The sequence below is a fragment of the Pleurodeles waltl genome, chromosome 4_1 (assembly GCF_031143425.1).
Source record: "Pleurodeles waltl isolate 20211129_DDA chromosome 4_1, aPleWal1.hap1.20221129, whole genome shotgun sequence".
Lineage (NCBI taxonomy): Eukaryota > Metazoa > Chordata > Amphibia > Caudata > Salamandridae > Pleurodeles > Pleurodeles waltl.
In genome coordinates this window covers 297,152,204-297,173,387 of record NC_090442.1, presented here as the reverse complement: position 1 = coordinate 297,173,387, position 21,184 = coordinate 297,152,204, and the positions used below count along the sequence as shown (strand labels likewise).

At 44.5% G+C, this 21,184-nt stretch overlaps 1 protein-coding gene across 2 annotated transcripts in view; it reads left to right on the top strand.

Annotated features, from left to right (window-relative positions):
- The window catches only part of LOC138287702 (dihydrofolate reductase-like), a 194,006-nt gene that overhangs the window by 89,690 nt on the left and 83,132 nt on the right, over nucleotides 1-21,184 (top strand). For both annotated transcript variants that reach the window (XM_069228378.1, XM_069228377.1), the window contains exon 3: nucleotides 17,741-17,790. In XM_069228378.1, the coding sequence (XP_069084479.1) occupies nucleotides 17,741-17,790 (50 nt within the window). The remainder of the gene's footprint in view (nucleotides 1-17,740; nucleotides 17,791-21,184) is intronic.

Sequence of the window (21,184 nt, the reverse complement as noted above, 5' to 3'; positions counted from 1 at the left end):
CGCCGCCAGTCCGCTGTACCGCGATGTGGTGCCTGGATACCGTGGAACGTACCTTCCCCCGTATGTCGTTCCACCTCTTCCTGATGTCCTCCCTATTTCTTGGGTGCTGTCCCACAGCGTTGACCCTGTCGACTATTCTTTGCCATAGCTCCATCTTCCTGGCTATTGATGTGTGCTGTACCTGTGATCCAAATAGCTGTGGCTCTACCCGTAGGATTTCCTCGACCATGACCCTGAGCTCCTCCTCGGAGAAGCGGGGGTGTCTTTGGCGTGCCATGGGGTGGTGTTTGTGATGTGTGGGGTGGTGTATGTATTGATGAGTGTGGTGAGTGTAGTGGTATGTGGTGTTTTGTGCGTGGGTGTTGTGTGGGTGATGGTGTAGTGTGCCTCTGTGTGATGGGGTTCTCTATTCTGTGCTGTCTCTCTCTGGCCTTCTCTCAGAAATTCTGGTTGTAGGGGTTTGTGTGTGATGTGGGTGTGTGTTTTAAATTGTATTGGGTGTGTGGGAGTGGTGTGTGTATGTGTATCAGGTGTGTGTATTTCGAAATGTCCAATGTGACTGTGTTTTGGAGCTGTGTGTGTATTTTGAGCGCGGCGGTGTGAACCGCCAATGGAATACCGCGGTTGAAAGACCGCCACGTGAATTCGTGAGTTGTAATAGCATGGGCGTGTTTCTGTTGGCGTGGAGGTGGAGGATTTGTTTCCGCATGTTTCTCGCTGACCTTTGGTGTGGCGGACTTGTGTGGGTGTCTGAATTTTGGCGGATTCCGAGATGTGTGTCATAATAGCTGTGGCGGTCTACCGCGGCCGCGGCGGTGTATTGGCGGTCTTCTGCACGGTGGTAAGCGCCTTATACCGCCAAGGTCGTAATGAGCCCCATAGTATGTTGCTAGACGTGCAGTTATTTACCAAATATAGGGCCCAATTTAGGAAAAGTGGTGCTCAATCCAATGCAGAGCCACTTTTCTTGTGCCACTTAGCGCCCCCCTACCGCCACCATGTTTGCTTGATATTTAATATATGGCTCACCATGGTGCAGGGTAGGGGCAATAGCGTCAATATTTTTGACAGTATTGATGTACTGTGCAGTATCAGCGCCAAAATGTTGTCACTGTCCTGCAGAGTACATAGGGGCCCATTGGAAACAATGGTGTGCATGCATTGCGCCACTTTGTAAATATGTCTGAACGTACTTGGCCTTGTTGGGCCACATTAGCGTCATAAAAAATAACGCTAATGTGACGCAAGGAGGCACTAGGACCTCTTAAATCTGGCCCATTATCTGACTATTTTCTGTGCAGTGTACAAATCACAACACAATATATTGCATACTCCATGGATATTTCAGATCCTTAGGATTGCCTGTATTGAGACCATCCACAAAACTGGAGTTGGATTACAATTGGCACAAAACTTGTAAAATATACTGCTTCTTTCTTTGAAGCAAATCCTGCTTATTAGAAGTTTTCAGATTTGCGTTTTTTTAGGATTCGTTGGCGTTTTTGTAGAAAACGTAATTGGAGAAGTTAGACAATTTGTTGCTATCCTAAAACTTTAGAGCCATAGATTGTCTTACTTAAACAGGTAGAACAATACTTCATGAATGAAAACAAACTGTAACATTTTGAAGAAGGTACACATTCTTCTTTATGGGGAACGCTAAGTGGTAGAGTGCACGTGGGTTGGAGCATGAGACCGGGTGGGCATGGGTGACAATCACAGTGGAACGAGGGCCTGAGAAGCATTCAGTGATTGGAATTTGCTGATAAGCCACAACCGTTTTTTGCATGGACCTTAAGCTACACCCCTGCTGTCATAAGGCCAGGTAAGAGGTGGGTGGGTCACAGTCCGGCCCTTGCTTGCCAGTGCTGGCTAGGCTCACCAACGCTGACTACGTGTTCTCTTGGTTGTTAGTTAGCCCTCAGTTCCAACTCGAATCTCCTCTCACACTGTCACTGCGTGCCAAAGCAATCAGAACAGCTGCTGCGTCTGATTGGTAGCCAACGATTTGCACTGTTGTGTTTTTTCTCCCCGAAATTAGGAAAAATATCAATATATTGTGTGATATGCACTTTAAGGTTTTTAAGGGTTGATCCCCGAGTAAGTGTCTCTCACAACACGTTTTCTGCTTGAATCTGTCCCCCAGAAAACATTTTTAGCTTGCAGCAGCCTTATGCAGCCAAAAAGTGTGTAACATTTTACACTGGCATAATTCCAGACATGCAGATGATGTAACCTTAATTGAAATGTGCATGGACCTAGTTGGAACACAACCTCTCGGAGTTAGTTAATCAGGAAAAATGAAATGAATGAATCCCAGTCCTCTCTTTCGATCCACACAGAGCAAGGATCAGGACAGGAGAACAGCAAGGGATCACTGTGAAGCGAGCTACTGTGCCACATTCCTGGCACCCCTGCATGACATCTCTGTGCATGAGTGTCCTGGGAGCAGCCTGGCCAACCCTCCGCTTTCAGTTGTAAGAGTTTTAGCAGTAGGCAGGTGATAAGAGTATTATTTGTATGCTTACTTAAGAGCACATGCATTTTGTGAGTGGTTCCAGTCACATGTTCATTTCGAGCTTTGTCTAACATTTAATGTTGTATTTACTCTGTGTAATTTTGGAGTAATGAAAGAAATTAAAGTTTACAATGACTAACATGCTTGTGTTGTAGATTTGGTTGGACTGTCTAGTCGGTTGCTGTTGACATAATATAAATGCATAAACATCTATATTTTATGACACACAGTGACATAGTACGTGATACTTGATTTCTGGGTATCCCAAGTGAGGTCAGCTGCTAAACATGTGTACTGTCTGATCCTGATGCTGTTAAGAATAATGATCAATGTATATTGTTTATTCATAAAAGTAATTGTTGCAAAAAATGCTGACACAATAGGGGTAAACTATCAATACCAATAAAAAGACTTAACATTTTATAGAAAAATTAAATACTTTATTGAAAGGACCAATGATAAAATGAAGATATTAAGCTCAACGCTTTCGAGACTTACCTGACTAATGGATGGTAGAGGGCCTAATAGTGTGTTACCAGGATGTCCCTTGATATCATCAGTGTTGATGTTTTCAAGGTGGACACCAATGGCTGTCATATGACAAAACTGACAGGAGAGAAAGACATGCATTGGGGAAAAAGCTGTCATAAATCATACAAGAAAATGCTGTTTAGACGGTTTAAATACTTATCTTGGGATCCATGAAGATTCCTCTCCTGCAAGTTACAACAAGGCCCAACAAATATCTTACAGTGCTTCTCTTTCTTTGCCAAGTGCAAGGTTAAAATTAAAGCCAATATATAATTTAGTTAACAACTTCATTACATATTGACCACGCTGCAAATAAGTATGTGTGACAATAAACATAGAGCTGTTCTCTAACTAACAAATAAGGAAGTTAAATCCAAAACCAAAAGAGCAGACATTTAACTTACCAGTCTTTACCATTCATCTGTTGTGGGGTGCCAGTCTATGTTTTGGTGTAGTGTTAGGAGCAGGAGTGAAGGTCGTGGCATGTGGTGGATGGTACAACAACACAGGGTTAACAAGCATGATTATATTGTAGGGTACCAATATAAATGTCAAAGTTAGATTGGACGACAATTACAAGGCATTACAAAACACATCTCCTACAGTGTGATAGTTACATTGTGTTTTTGTGTTGGAAGGGAATGGGTGTCGAATGTGTATGATTTGGTTCATGTGTATATAATTCTCCCATCCTCTTCCATACTGAGGTCTCCACCCCGGATGTGGAGGTCTTCACTTCTGTGTTGAGGTCTCCACCAAGCATGCACAAAATAAAACAGTACTAATAGTAACTTTACAGTTGTATTTTAAATGTATGCACATCCCACCCCCATACTAAGGTGGTAGAGACATCTGGGTGTATAGATTTTAGTACCCTTACATTCTGATATGGTGAATACCCAAAAGTAATAAAGGTACTGTAAATTTACACATATACGTTTACTCATGTAGGATGCTAATCACAAAAGTAAACGTACACATGAGTAAATCTACATGTGTACATTTACACTTAGACTTAGTAGTAAATTAACTGCTTTAGGCTAGTCACCATTTGCAAGTATAAATTTACTACAAAGTGTAAAACATATATGCCTCCATCCCCTAAACTCGTGGAGTGGGGAGTAATTTAAAGGATTACAGTTACGTCTTTTGACTTTTCACATGTAGACAGAAATCTCTGCCATGGTGGCTTAGATCTCCCTATGGTGTATTGGTCATGTGTGGTGCTAGAATTACTTCACCTCTAAGGTGGGCTACAATTACTGCTGTTGGCTGTAGTAACTTTAGAAGTGCAGTTTGTGAATAATAATGGGCTCAATATATAGTGAGAGGGTGCCTGTCCCTCTACAAATCTCTTCCTAACCACATAAGAACCCCTCCTTACTACTCTCTTAGCCCCTCCCTGTTAGTAGTAAATATTCCCTATTTTTGAGTCACTCACTGTGTCCCTCCGACATTTACTAATAAAATATATAGGCCCTCATTATGAGTTTGCTGCCCGCCAAACCCGTACCGCCATCAGGCCGCCTGTGCGGCCAGAACACCGCCGGCCCTATTAGGAGTTCACCACCCACCGGCCCTGCGGTGAACAGGGCCTTAACATTGATGGCGGCTCGCAATAGAGCTGGTGCCAATGTGGTGGTGCGGTGGGTGCAGCAGCACCTGTTGCGCTTTCCATTGCCCGTAATTCGGGAAGTGGGAGCGCCTGCACTGCCCATGCCAAGTGCATAGGCAGTGCAGGGGCCCCCGTGGGCCACCCAGCACCAACTTTCCGCCAGCCTTTTCATGCCAGCACTACTGCTATGCAAAGACTGCCGGAAAGGGGACTCGTAATCCCCAGGTTACATCTGCTGAGACTGCCAGGCTATCGACTGGCAGCGCCGGCAGTCCGACTGTGGCGCTTTTGCCACGGTCGTAATGTCGCAGTCGGACCGGCACTTTGGCGGCAGTCCGACCGTGATCCTGGCGGTCTGATGACCAGCAGGGTCATAATGAGGCCCATAGTTACATGTGTGGAGATCTCCTCAATTGGGCAGAGATCTCTGCAAAAAAAGGAGATGTCGAGGCATACACTTTTACATGTAGGTTTGTGAAAAGCATTTTACAGTATGTTAGTATTACTGTTGTACAGCTACTGAACCTATTGCCGAGTGCAGTTTGTGTATAGGCCCCATGTCAATTTACATTTGCAAATGGGCCCCTGTGAATTTTAACTGTAATCCCTATGGATGCTATGTCTAACATATAAAGGAAAATTATGCCATTGACTCTGTTAGTTTATGAGATTTTACACATGCACACCTGCAATATGCATTAGTTGATATTGTATAAAATGTGGCCAGCAGCCTCCATTTATGCTATAGTACAGTCAGAAACCCATGTGAGGGGTGAGGGGTATTATTCAGATTAAGATCAGCCTTTTATTGGTCTAATGTTTAGTATATTTCTCAGGGGCTGTTAGATCTCCTCATGACATTGAGGTTTGACAGCACCCCAACTCCCCACTTCCCCCAAGTGGAGCATGTAAGGAGCTACTATCCAGTTTAAGTGTATTTACTTTGTGTAATTCTCCATCTGTATTTGTTACCCAGGCATCACCATTTACTGTCTGACCTGGCTCAATATTACATTATGCAGACCAGAGTGGCTAAAAAACCCTTGAATTGAAGTAAATATGTTCTGTAAAGTTTGTACTGTCACGCTGATTGATTCAGTTCTTCTAGAAGCCCTTTTCTTTTGAACAATTAGATCAAAAGCCCATTGCCAATCTCAACTTCAGGTAAATATTAGTTTCTTGAATGGAGTTGTTGATCTGAAACCATACCAGAGTTAAGAAAGGAGACATCCGCAGAGCAACAGTGCATTGTGGCTTAACGTGTGGGTCTTCCATTATTTCTGTAACATTGTAACATGAGGTATGATAACAATGTAGATCACAAATGGATCATTGTGGTGATCTGTTCCTTTGAACGAGCAGTAATTGGGAAGGAAACAATGGGTGGGAGGGGCAATTCCTAAGTGAAACAATATTGCTTGTTGGAATGGAGGGTGGCAGATGCTTGTGTCATTCATAGGTTCTGCCTTAGAGCTCAAACAAATGACTGTAGTGAACCCTTCCTTGGAATCAGCCATATCTGGGTGGGAGACGATGGGTGGGAAGGACTGGTCAAGAAGAGTGGCAGACAGTGTATCACGATCCTCCTTTTGTTAGTTAGATTGCTTCTTTCACTCTCACATTCATCCTTGACACATAGGGGCTCATTATGAGTGTTGTGGTCTATAGACCGTCACACTTGCAGTCTGGACTGCTGCCAATGTGGCGGTCGGTCCACCACATTACAACCCTGGTGGTCAGACCACCAGGGAACTGCTAGCTCTGCCAGGATCTTGGATCCCAGCGGTCTGGCGGTGGCGGAGGTCCTATTTTGCTGCCCTGGGGATTATGATCTTGTCCTCCGCCAACGGTTTCATGGTGCCAGTGGTTTCATGGCAGTAGCACTTGGCATGGGCAGTGCAGGGCCGCCCAGTGCTAGCACCATTGCACTGTTCACTCTCTGCTTTGCAGAGAGTGAAAATTGCAAGGATGCTGGTGCAGCCTACACATGACAGCTTTGCCCCGGCTTGATTACGAGCCGGAGACAATGCTGTAGCCTGGTTCCTGCTAGGCCAGCGGGCAGAAAGCTAAGACCTAACAGGAAACCCACAATAGCTCCGGCGGGGAGGTCACCACGTAGGCAGTGGCCACCCAGTCAGGAGTTTTGCAGACCGAGTTTTCTGTCTGCCAAACTCATAATTAACTCCCACAATGTTCAAGTTGTATAGTCACATATATTTTAGAAATGTCATTAATGTGTATTAATGGTGCATATTATTTGATGCCACTCTACTTGCACCGATGACATCTCCATATTATAGATAAATAACATAAGTACATTTATATCTTTATATTTTACTAAGAGTCCACTAGGACGGAAACTCTACTATGTGTGATAGGGTGGATGTAGTCTCATCCTGTACTGAGCCCCTTTTGGTTGTAGCTTAACACATACAGCAAGTGATCCTTCACAGAACTTTCCTGCATTTTCTTCTTGGGGATCATGAAAGTATGGGGAGATGAAAAGCAAAACCACTGGAAGTTGGGAAAGTAAGATAACAGTTTAGGCACTCAGCAGAGAATTGTACACTAAATGAGGTAGGTGTTCTAATAGAAAAGGTCAAGGACCTCTTAACCACAAAGGAAAAAGGGAAACAGCTGGGGAAATGTGGTAGGGGAAGCATAAACTCTTATTTTTAAAAAAAAGAAATTGTCCCAGTGATCCCACTGTAGGAAAGTACCCTCTTTTTGCCATGGTTATCCCCATTTTCTGCCTAATGTCAGTGTGCTTGACTGTGTTCACTGGGATCCTGCTAACCAGAACCCCAGTGATTATGCTCTCCCTCCTCAAAATTATATTGTTGCATACTGATAACTCATTATTTCACCCACAATTTGCATACTGGTGCCCTCTTATAAGTCCCTAGTATATGGTACCTAAGCATTGGGGGTCTAGAGGATCCCTATGGACTGCAGCGTATCTTTTGCCACCCATAGGGAGCCCATGCAAAGGCCTCTGCAGCAGTGCCATTGCAGCCTGTGTGAAAAGGTGCATGCACTGTTTCACTGCCATTTACACTGCACCAGGTCACTTATAAGTTACCCCTATAGCAGGCCCTTGAGCCCTGAGGGCAGGGTGCAGAGTACCTGTGTGTGAGGGCCCCCCTGCATTAGCAGAGGTGCCCCCACGACCTCCAGGACCATTTTCGCAGACTTGGTGAGTGCGGGGACGTCATTTTATGGGTGCACTTGACATAGGTCACACCCTATGTCCAGCTACATAATGGTAACTCCAAACATAGGCATGTTTGGTAACGAACATGTTGGAATCATACCCCAAGGCTTTTGCAACCATTGGTTGTATGATTCCATGCACTCTGGTAGCTCCTTAGATGACCCCCAGTATTGCCATTCCAGCCTTCTGAGGTTTTCCAGGCAGCCCAGGCTGCTGCCATCGCTCAGGCAGGTTTCTGCCCTCCTGTTGCTTAAGCAGCTCAAGCTCAGGAAGGCAGAACAAAACATTTCCTTTGAGAGTAAGGATTCCCTTTGGAAATAGGTGTTACATGATTGGAAGGGTAGCCACACCAAGCCACTGGAAATGCTTTGAAGGGCACATTTTGTGCCCTCCTTGCATAATCCAGTCTACACTGGTTCAGGGACCCCCCAGTCCCTTCTCTGGAGTGAAACTGGACAAAGGAACGGGGAGTGACCACCATCACCACCCCAGGGGTGGTGCTCAGAGCTCCTCCATAGGGTCCCTGGGTTTTGCCATCTTAGATTTCAAACTGGCAGGGAACTCTGGCAGCATCTGAGTGGCCAGTGCCAGCATATGACATCAGAGCCCTCACCTGATAGGTGCATACCTGTTTAGCTGCCCTTTCAGGGCTACTTAGGGTCTCTCTCTTGGGTGGATCTGTGGCTCTGCAGATTCGGATTGCAAGACTCCAGCTGGAATCCTCTGCATCCTTTACTTCAACTTCTCACCAAAGAAACTGCATCTGGACCCTCCAGGAACTCTACAAATGCATCAAAGAAGCAAAGATGACTTCTGCAACATTGTGGCCCATATTTATACTTTTTTCGCGCTGCATTTGCGTCGCTTTTTGATGCAAAAACGGCGCAAACTTACAAAATACAATTGTATTTTGCAAGTTTGAGCCATTTTTGTGTCAAAAAATGATGCAAATTCGGTGCTAAAAAAGTATAAATATGGGCCTGTATCTTTAGCTCATGCCAGCAACTGCAACTGTTTTCCAGTCTTGCATCCTCAGAGGCCAGCCTGTCTTCAGCCTGCACCAGAAGAGTGAAGGAATCTCCCTTAGAGTGAAGGAGTCACTCCCCTGCTTCAGCAGGCACCTCTGCATCGACGTCTGGCTGCGTGGATGCCCTCTTGTGATAAGCGAAGTGGATCCTGCATCATAGGTGGTAGACTGAAGTGGTCTCAACTGTCCTGACGTCTTACTGTCCACCTTTGGTGGAGGTAAGAGCTTGCCTCCCCACACAAGACAGTACCCCCATGCCTCGTGTGTTTTGCAGTTGCCAGGGCTTGATGGCATCCTTCCATGAAGTTCTTCATGCACCGTGCAGCTCCGGCCCCCAGCACTCTTATCATGTGACTCACATCTTCCTGAGTAGTTCTCCGGCGGCGTGGGAGTCTTTGTTGTAGGTCTGCGTGGGCCTCCTTTTGCACCTTGTTGGTCCCCGTGGTGTGGGGCTCTGTGTGTGCTGCCTGGTCTTCTGTGGACTCCCTAAGTTGCTGAGAGCCCCCTCTAATTCCCCTCCTGGGTAGAGTCCACCAGGTCTCTCCTGGTCCCAGGCAGCGCCATTTTCTGCATACAGCGAGCTTTGCGTGTACCAAGGCTTGTTGGTGAAATCCTGGGATGCCAACCAGACTGCAATTTTCCATCTGGCATGGGTCATCATCTGCATCAACCAGGAACCCGAATCCGTCTTCTTGGGTGCAGTACTGACTGTTCTTCCTCACCGGTGGTTCTTGTTTTGTACTTTCATCCAGGTTAGCCGGGGATCCTGTTCTCCCTGGACTCTTCTGTTCTTCTTGGACTTGGTCCACTTATTCCTCAGGCCTTCAGGTCCAGGAATCCACTGTTGGTGTCTTGCAGTCTCTTTTGGTTCTTGCATTATTTTCTCTCTTGTGTGTTTGTGTGTTCTAGGAAAGTTACTGTGTTTCACTCCTTCTTTTCTGGGCTCTGGGGTGGGTTCTAATACTTACTTTTGGTGTTTTCTAATACTCCCAGCGTCCCTCTACACACTACACTTGCCTAGGTGGGAAACCGACATGCGCATTCAATTTTTTTTAGTATATGGTTTGTGTTCCCCCAGGCCCATTTCTAACTATTGTGATTTTCACTAATTGCACTATTTTCTAACTGTTTTTATGTCTATTTATGCATACTAGTGTATATAATGTGTGTATTACTTACCTTCTAAGGGAGTATAGTCGCCATGGTATTTTTGGCATTTGTGTCACCAAAATAAAGTAACTTTATTATTGTAACACTGTGTATTTTCTTTTATGTGTGTGAATACTGTGTGACTACAGTGGTATTGCATGAGCTTTGCATGTCTCCTAGATAAGCCTTTGCTGCTCAGCTACAACTACCCCTAGATAGCCTGGCTTCCAGAAACTGCCTACATTTCACTTATAAGGGATAACTGGACCTAGTATAAGGTGTAAGTACCATAGGTACCCACTACAACCCAGGTCAGCCTCCTACACCCACGCACTGCAAGCGAGGTGGCTCATGGTCCCTATGCTTCACTCAGCTCAGGTAATACCAGCATCCCAGGTCCAGCCCACGAAAGCAGCACAGGTGGAAGCACATGCCAGAGTGTAGGGCTATACTGGCAAGCATAGACAAGGGTCATCCTGGCCATAGCCATGAATGTAGTGCACCCGGCAGCTCTATTCCCACTTTACCAGGAGGGCTGGGGACTAATTCTCACATAAACTCACTCAAGGAATATATACTGGGCCTAAAAGATCTCGTGCTCAGGTTGTCCAGAACCGTGATGGAGAAAATTTTGAATTTGTCTGCCCTACTGGCAAACCTCATTCCAGATCTCCTCTAACCAGTGAGACCCCTCCCAATGCCCCATCCTTAATGTTGACTGATTATATAAGGACTAATGGCAGCTCTGCACCACCTCATGATCCTATAGATAGTAGGCCATTGTCACTGGCACCTTTTCAAAAAGTGCATGATGAATCTTGCAGGGTTACACAGTTCACTTATTCCAAAACATCTCTGAGTCAGAGTTCCTACGGCAACTGGGGCAAGCAACAACATTCATCGATCATCCTTCCAGTGGAAATTGCCCCTGCCCTGAGCTTACACCCAACAAACTATATGGGAAACCCACTTTCTTTCTCAAAATAATGAGACTCACCCTTTACTTATGGCAGGAACTGTCCCAGGCCTTGAGAGATCTGCATGACAAATGTCCCTAAACTTCTAGAAGGAATGAACAAAACACGTGAATCTAGTACAAACAAAAAATAACTTACTGTTTTGTAGATGTTCTCCGTATCAAAGATAAACATGCACTGCTCAAGTACGGCTCACTGACCATACTCTAGTTGAGGGACCTATTGCGCTTGAGCATATATTTAGGCCGAGCATAACCTCTAATATTAGACTAAAATCAAATCCCGAAATCACCCAAAACACTAACAATGGCCAGCAGTCAATGATACAACCACAACAGGGTACAATCTCTTATGTTCCAATTCCTTCTAGTGAGCTATCAGCAGTAAATTGACAACCCCAAGCTTTTATAGACCTAGGGCATAATCGATAGACTGAGGGTATCAGCCCTCCTCATAAAGTTGCCCCCACACCCATGGTGAACTTAGATAAAGGTCCTAGATGTTGGGCATCACTGCTTCAGGCATCCCTGGCACTCTGGGAGGGCAAGATCACTCATACCCTTGACTATGACAACTACCCTACAGTAGCGAGCAGTCTTACAGAGGCGAATATCAAACTACTTTTGTGGAACACAGCAGCATTATAAGCTAAGATAAGTGACCTTGAATGGGACTAATTCATTGAGCACCACCACATCATTCTCCTGCAGGAAACTTGGTCAATAGAACTGGTACATAGAGCAGGCTATTTATCATTCTCAGTGAATGCTATGCCCTCTAAGGCTGGTAGAGCCCTTGGGGGGTTTGCTAATTTGGTTAAAATTGGACAAGTTCAACAGTGCTAAGATTATTCCTGCTGACTCTAAAGATATCCTAGGCATCATACTTACATGTGATAGCCCCTCCCAGGCCAAGCATATTGCCATCATTAATGTCTCTTTCCGCTCCCTGTCAGATTTCTCATAAACCAGCACTATAGACCAATTGTACCTAATGTTAGAGCAATTGCACCCTTCTTGCCCTAAAATAGTTGCGGACGACTGTACGACAACCATTAGGTTTGGGGATTCTCTGCTTGTCCTAACAAATGATGAAGATGTGATAAATAGTGCGCCCAATGTAGCAGCTTCCTCCAGCTTTCAAGAATCTGGCGCATTAAGTGGCCACACAATCTAAACCCACCTTTAAACAAGGCTTGTATTCCAGTCACATTGACTATATATAGTTTGATATTATTTCTTGGTCATAATTGGTTGACATGGAGGTAGCGTTAAGAGCATATAGCAATCATGATGCCATTTGTGCACAGTTTCAGCCAGGTTTATTCTTTACAAACACTCTGATGAAAACAGACATGCCTTCCTCATCCATTATTGTAACCAACAATCGTCGAAACATAAAATGGGTAAGGACTGCTAATAATGACAGGTGTTTTAAGATGCATTTACCAGAGCTTTTTAAACAATTCTAAGTCACTTAGACCCATTGGCCAAGAACATCCCTGGCTTTGTCAGTTTGAACCAATTGAAATTACATCTCCCAAAGGAGAGGCAGGGTGGTCAGCTGTGTGACCCCCAAACATAGATGGCTCACTCCACATTGTAGACCAGCCAAGGACAAGTTCTTCAAAGCTCATAAAAAAGGGGAGAGCATGGGGATAAAGTGGGCAGGGAAATCGTATAAAGCTGTCCTACAGCTAGCAAGAAATCATCCTGGGAAGAAGCTCAGTGGGAGGATTTATCTGACTCTGTGCACAATAATGACATGAGGTCCTTTTGGAAGATTGGGCTAATGAGAGTTGCACATTAAATGTCAGCCCTGATGCAGTTGTCCAGTTGGATTAATGGGTGTCCCGTTTACCAAACTCTCCAAAGAACAAGTAATACATCCTCTGCTGGATGCCAGTGGGGGACCCATTGTGGATGCAGGCCACATAAATGGGGATATCACAAAGACCCTAAAGGAGTTTGGGATAGAGGAAATGGATTTGGCCTTGCCCAAGATGAAAAGGGAAAAAAACCCAGGTCCGGATGCCATCCTCGGGGATCTGTATTTTGCTGAACCAACTAAATGTCGGGGCTACCTATACAAACATTTATAGATATGAAATACTAAAATGTGAAGACATCTCCTCGACATGGCAGATAGGAATTATCATTCATGTTTTCAAAAAGGATAGCCGTGACCTTTCGACAAACTATAGACTGATCAGTTCGATCGATGTAAGCCAAAACATCCTTTGTAGGCAGGTCCTTACAAGGCTACATAAATGGATCTCTGAAAATCATATCCTTTCAGATTTCCAGGCAGGATTTTGGTGCAAAGTAAGCACCCTGGACCAAGTGTTCCGCTTTAAGACAATAAGCTGGAAGTACATTGATCTAAAGCGGGAACATCTATAGAAGGTCTTCATGGATCTGAGGGTCGCTTTCAACCTCAATCCTAGGGAAAGCTTATGGAAGGTCCTAAAAGATTATGGGATCCCAGAGGATCCCCTGAGAATTTTGATCAGCCTCCAGTCTGAAATTTACACCTAGGTGAAATGACACAATGATCAGGACCTGACTCCTAGGATTCCAATCAAGTGTGGCGTATGGCAAGGCTGTGTCGTAGCCCCCACATTACTCAGTCTCTACATCATTGGTACAGTGGACTGGTTTGCAAACTGTTGCCATGATTCCACAAAATCTGCAGGCATTAGCACTCCTGTGCTCATGTTTGCAGATGACACACTTTTTCAAGAACAGCTATGGTCCTGCAGGTCCTTTTAGATAAATCTGCCTCTTTTTATGCAGCCAGAGGGCTTGAGATGAACATTGCCCAATCTAAATTTATGGTGGTCAGGATTCACCACTCCTTTAGGGGCAAAATGAGTGTTGAGGGAAGCTCCCATTAATCAGGTTAAAAGCTTTGATTACCAAGTATTAGACTGTCTGATAATAATTCACGGGTCCTGCAAATCAAGAAAAGCAAATCCATACTTCAGCATAGGGAGGCTGCTATGGTGCTGAAATTTAAGGCTGCGTCAAGTGGTGCAATTTCACCAGTGCTTGAAATCTATAGTGCTGCGGCCCTGAATGGATCCACATATGGTGCACAGCTATGGGGAAGCACTGATACGTCTCCCCTTGTGTGTGCAGAAAACAAAATCATCAGATCTATTTTTTGTGTGTTGACTAGCTCCTGCTTTGTTCCCATTCACCTAGACACAGCACTACAAAAGATTGATGCTGTTGTATCTTTAGAGATGCTGAAGTACTGGATTAGAATCTGGCAGTCCCTGAATTATCTCCCTATTGCGATCGAGCTCGATAGAGGGCCCGCCACCCCAAGGTTTAGCAAGATTAGGACGCTCTGCACCTTCATTAAAATGGAAGATTTCTGCAGTTCCCAATTGCATTGTGTTGGACCTGGCTTTTTGACAGGGTCATCCCCAAACTTTTTGCCTCCTTCCTCCTATTTTTTCTGACCTGTTGTTGTTGGCTTTTGACCTCTGGGCACTTTACCACTGCTAACCAGTGCTAAAGTGCATATGCTCTCTGTGTACATTGTACTATTGATTGGTTTATCCATGATTGACTGTTTAATTTACTTGTAAGTCCCTAGTAGAGTGCACTACATGTGCCTAGGGCATGTAGATTAAAGGCTACTAGTGGGCCTGCAGCACTGGTTGTGCCACCCACTTCAGTAGCCCCTTAACCTTGTCTCAGGCCTGCCATTGCAAGGCCTGTGTGTGCAGTTTCACTGCCACTTCGACTTGGCATTTAAAGGTACTTGCCAAGCCTAGAACTCCCCTTTTTCTATACATAAGTCACCCCTAATGTGTGCCCTAGGTAACCCCTAGAGCCGGGTGCTGTGTGGGTAAAAGGCAGGACATGTACTTGTGTGGTTATATGTCCTGGTAGTGTAAAACTCCTAAATTCGTTTTCACACTACTGTGAGGCCTGCTTCCATCATAGGCTAACATTGGGGCTGCCCTCATACATTGTTGAAGTGGCAGCTGCTGATCTGAAAGTAGCAGGAAGGTCATATTTAGTATGGCCAGAATGGTAATATAAAATCCTGCTGACTGGTGAAGTCGGATTTAATATTACTATTCTAGAAATGCCACTTTTAGAAAGTGAGCATTTCTTTGCACTAAAACCTTGTTGTGCCCTTCAATCCACGTCTGGCTAGGTTTAGTTGACAGCTCCTTGTGCATTCACTCAGACACACCCCAAACACAGGGTACTCAGCCTCACTTTCATACATCTGCATTTTGAATGGGTCTTCCTGGGCTGGGAGGGTGGAGGGCCTGCCACACCCCCTACTGGGACTCTGGCAGACAGGATTGAACTGAAAGGGGGCTTGGTGCATTTCTTAGACACTCTTTGAAGTCACCCCCACTTCAAAGGCACAACTTAGTATAAAACAGGGCCTCTGCCCTACCTCAAGAGACACTTGCTGGAGAAGAAACCTGAACCAGAAACTACATCCTGCCAAGAAGAACTGCCTGGCTGCTCAAAGGACTCACCTGTCTGCTTTTCTACAAAGGACTGCTGCTTTGCTGTTGGCCTGCTGCCTTGCTGAACTCTTGTCTGGCTGTAAAAGTGCTCTCCAAGGGCTTGGATAGAGCTTGCCTCCTGTTCCCTGAAGTCTCAGGACCAAAAAGACTTCTCTCTTTCACTTGGATGCTCCGTGCGCCGAAATTTTCGACGCACAGCTTGTTCCGCGGCAAGAAAAACGCCGCACACTGACGCTGATCAACGCGACGCCTTCGGGATGACTGAAACTTTGACGCACGGCCTCGCAAGGACAACGCCGCCCAACTTCCCAGGAGAAATCTACGCGACGCCTGCCGTGAGATCCAAACTTTGACACACGGCCTCGCAAGGACAACGCCGCCCGAGTTCCAAGGAGAAATCAACGCGACGCCTGCCATGAGATCAAAACTTTGACACACGGCCTCGCAAGGACAACGCCGCCCAACTCCCAAAGAGAAATCGACGCGACGCCTGCCGTGAGATCGAAACTTCGACGCGCAGCCCCGCAGAACGACGTGCAGCTGGAAAACAAGCAGGAAAATCCACGCACCGACCCAGGACATCTGGTACTCCCTGCGATCCACAGAAAGAGACTGTCCGCGCGCCGGAAAACGACACACGAATTCCCGCGTGGAAAATAACAACGCAAGTCCGTGTGTGCTGAGGAGAAATCGACACCCACACCAGTTTTCCACGTATCTCTTCTCCTGTGGCCCTCTGAGGAGATTTTCCACCAGAAACCAGGTACTTTGTGTTTGAAAGAGACTTTGTTTGCTTTCTAAAGACTTAAGACACTTTAAATCACTTTTCAGTGATATCTTTACAAATTCATATTGCAACTTTCATCGTTTTGACCTGCAAATACCCAGATAAATATTATATATTTTTCAAAACACTGTGTGGTGTATTTTTGTGGTGTTATATTATGGTATTGTATGATTTATTGCACAAATGCTTTACACATTGCCTTCTAAGTTAAGCCTGACTGCTCGTGCCAAGCTACCAGAGGGTGGGCACAGGCTGATTTTGGATTGTGTGTGACTTACCCTGACTAGAGTGAGGGTTCTTGCTTGGACAGAGGGTAACCTGACTGCCAACCAAAAAACCCATTTCTAACACATTGCGAATGGACGCAACAAATAGAGGCAAAAAGCTTCTGGGAGTGAACGCTTTTCAAGTGTTGGAATGACAAAAGGGAGGAGAGTTTGGCTTCAAAATTCCTCCTGCACAAATGTACGCCCAGCTTCAACCCCTTCTTAGATAGGATTCAGTGGTGTAACAAAACTAGAGGGAGCCCCACTGCAAAGAATATGGCTGGCCCCTATCTGGACTCAGGCCAGGTTCTGTGCTGAGGATCCTCCTGGAGCTCAGCCCCCCCCCCCCCACACTGTGGGGGCTGAGGAAGCCTTTGTTATGCCACTGATAGGATTAGTGCCAGCTATGCTAGGAATTTATATATCTGGTTTAAGATCTGGGAATCTTCCGCTAAAATCCTCCACAGCAAAATGAGAGAGGTAATTGAATTTGAGCACTAACTTCCCCTTCTGTTCACTGACTTCGGAGATAGAGGAGTAATTCTTGTTTTTTTGTCCAAGGTAAGTAACGCCAAGAAAGAGATGGATAGTCCTGTGTTTAGGGAGGCTGCTAGGCTCATGAGGTCTGACACTTCGGAGCATTTGGTCATTGCTGCTTACAGACACCTTTCGTGTGCCTGGCGAATAAGATCAAGATCAAGCAAACTTGGAAAATCACTTGACAGTCTTATCCTGGTGTAATGGTTCAGTGTTTCCTGGCCTCCACTCGTTTGGATTTTATTGTGTCTGAATTTATTTGACTGCTTTATGTTTTTTCTTACGGTTTTACTATTTTTACTATTTTTTTAGATGTATGGCATGGTGTGAATTATGCTAGATGAGTAGGCATGTGTTCTATTCAACCGGCTAATTGCGTAGAGCAAAGAACAAGTACAGTTACATCACTAGGATCTGTCTAGTTTTCGTGCTCTGGTTCTTTATAATGTGCAACTAGGCAACTTTAATGTCTTATTTTCAATCTGTCTTTTATGGAAGACTATCACATGCAATGCTCTTGGATGTAATGAGGTTAATGCGTAGTGCTTTTATATGTTGTTATTGTTCAACTTTTATGGCCGAAATAAAGTATGGTTATTATATTTATATCTGCAGAAATGAATTTAAGTACTTTCTGGCCAAAATTACTTCCGTCTCCGATCCTGGTAAGTCGAGTTTGTTTGCACTTGATTGCAATACTTTCATAGGCATAAACATTGTTCTGTTTTAGTATTTAATATTAACCACGGATAGACACCGTGATGAATGAGACGTTTTGTATCATGCATTTGCACCATTTCACTTAATCTGGTATAAACAATTTATACTTAGTAAAATGGCCTCTGTAACATCTATTCAGTGCCTTTTAGTGGGAGAGCCACTGCGCACATATGGCGAACACTAAGTAAACTGTACAGTCTTCTTTTTTTAAAAAATATATTACAAATCAATGTCTGATATCCTAATATTAATGTAAATAATATGTCATATTAATTGTATCACTTTTTTGTTATCACGTTCGCTTTTCACTTTTTCACTTCAAAAACAGGCATTCCTTATAGATTAACATGTACAAATGTGAATCATCATTTTTATAAATTCAGGCCATTTTTGCATCTTTTCAAAGTGTTTTTTTATTAGATATTATGCAACAAATCAGAAATGGAAAGTGAGACTAGATCAAAGCTCAACCTTTCAACCTTTCAAAGTTTTAATGAAGCTCCGCTGGTATTTAACGTGCTGATGCGACATGCATTCGCAGTGCCATTCTTTAAGGGTCACACGGGAATGGTACTTTTGAACCTAATTACCAGTGTCACCTCCTGTTCGAGCTCATCCAATGAGGATCACGTGGATATTTGTAGAATCCGGATTTGATAGACTTTCTCCGTCTTCCGGATACTTTTCTAAGATTAGGTAAATAAATTAAAACCGAACGGGTGGCCTATTATCAATCAATCAGTAATTTTCATGATATTTAGCAGTTTTGATAACACAAAAAGATTAAAACAAACCTTTAAAAGGTAAATATATGTCGTCAAAGATTTTATGCAGCAAACAAGATAATTAACTAGGCAATGACGAAGCATAAGTAACTCTTCAAGGGCAATTTGTAATGTAGCAGAAACACATTATTTTCTGTAAGAGAACTGTCGGCAGCAGGAAAGGCAGTAAATAACTAATGGTTTATTTTATGGTGGAATAAACGGAAACTAGGGCCAGATGTAGCAAAATAACATTTTGCGACTTGCAAATAGCGAGTCATTGCGACTCGCTGTTTGCAAGTCGCAAAATGTTATGCAGAACGGTGTCTCAGACACCGTCTGCAAGTCGGTATGGGGTCGCAATGACCCACCTCATGAATATTCATGAGGTGGGTCGCAAATTGCGGCCCCATACCGACTATGGGCACTCGCAAACATGGAGGCCTGCTGTAGTCAGCAGACCTCCGTGTTCGTGACTGCTTTAAATAAAGCAGTTTTTTTTTTTTTTAAGTGTAGCCCATTTTCCTTAAAGGAAAACGAGCTGCACTTAAAAAGAAAACCAAAACCTTTAGTTTCGGTATTTTTTCAGGGCAGGGAGTGGTCCTTTGGACCACTCCCTGCCCTGAAAAAATGTTTTTGGGTCCAGTCACAAACTGGAAGGGGTCCCATGGGGACCCCTTCCAATTTGCGAGTGGGTTACCATCCACTTGAAGTGGATGGTAACTGCAACACCATTTGCGACCGCATATGCGGTCGCAAATGGTATTGCATACCACTAGGAATCGCAAATAGGAAGGGAACACCCCTTCCTATTTGCGATTCTGAAATGCATTTTGCGAGTCGGTCCGACTCGCAGAATGCATTTCTGCATAGGAAAATGTGATTTGCAACTCGCAAACGGCAGTTTTTGCCGTTTGCGAGTTGCAATTCCTTTCCTACATCTGGCCCCTAGTACTGACAGATTTCAATGTAGGATAACTGTGAGAGGCAAAAATCCACTCCAAAAAATGTCTATGAAAGAAAGGACCTCCCTACCGTGCTGATTTTCCTGAACGATCAAAAAGCCTACTGGAAGCATTTTCTCAAAATCGTGAAGAGAAATGAGTCACACAGTCTCAGTTCCCTTGCTTCGGTATTCATTGAGAGAGCAGGAATGCTATGGCAGTGAGTAGGCCGGGGTGCTATGGCACTGAGTGGGTGGAGGTGAAATCGCACGTCAATAGCGCACCAAATAATTTGCATTGACATAGGGCAATGGTGCAAATGGAAAATGGGGAGAGAGATAATATAATTTGTAAAGAATCCTGATCCTCTGCTAAAAAGAGGTGATGGGCTCTTTTTATTCACAATAGCTATGCTTATATATACTTACTGTTGAAACACATTAATCAAGTTTTCTTATTCCCCCTCGCTATGCTGGAACAATCTTTTTGCACAATAGCAGTGGTCTTTAGGTTGAGCCCAGACTGTGCTTGCGCTGTCGCTTAGTGACCTGTTATCTATGCTTTGTCGGGTTCGACTCCGCCCATTGGTTGCCATTGCTTATCATTTGTCTGTGTCAGTGTCCTTTAGAAATCCTTGCTTGCTAATCGTCAGTCCTGCCTCTTTGTCTCTCCTTTTCCTCCTCTGTTCCTCCCACAGAGCAGGGACTAAGTACTTAATATAAATACACTGGTCACCATTTTAAGATCTGTTCAGGGACTACTTTCATCACTGGGGAGCACTGGCGAGAGTGCTGGGAAGAGTGCCCGTGGCTTACCAAGCTCTGCTGTAAACAGGGCTGTTATTTATGTTGCTTTATGTGCTCTATTTTGTTTTGTTTGCCTCTGCTCGTGCACCAGGTTGTTAAAAGAAATGTTTGTGGCTGCCTCATTTGGTGTGTGGATACCAAGCTCTCTTGTTTACTTTGGGCCCCGTGTTGATAAGTGTTCGTGTTTTGTTTACTTTGATTTACTTTTTTTAACAATAAGTACAAATGAGAGCCAATGCTAAGACCCTGCCCACGCCTTCCGCTAACAGCATAATCTTTGGTCAAATACACACAACTTTCGCGATATTTTAAAATAAATATACGGGGAGAGCCGATGCCAAGACCCCACCCATGCCCTCCACAGATCGCAGAATAAGGCTCGTCAGTGCTTCAAATGAGGCTCAGGAAGAGCATACTGACACTCTCCTTTGAAGATGCCCCGGCTCCTAAACATATACTGCAACGTAAGTTACATTGTTATTTTAAGAGAGGTTACCCAAGTTTCCTTTTGTAATTTGCTGCATGCGGTGACTACTTTTTTTCTATATATGTGCATTTTGTTTTGCTTGCTCCCCAACTTACCCGGGCTCCTTTTAGCTCGCCAGCAGAATTCTGTATATCCGCTTTTAAAACCCTGGCTTTATCTCGATCCCCTCACCCGCCCCATTGCTGCTTCATCTCGCTCGCCCCCTGCCCTTCTGTCTCTTTCTTCCCCCCAGCAACCAGTCCGTGCTGGCCATTTGAAAAGGGCAGTGTGTACAAGCACCATAGCCACTTTCTAAAAGTTCAACAGCATGTAGAAAAGGAAACATCGACAGCTGGTGT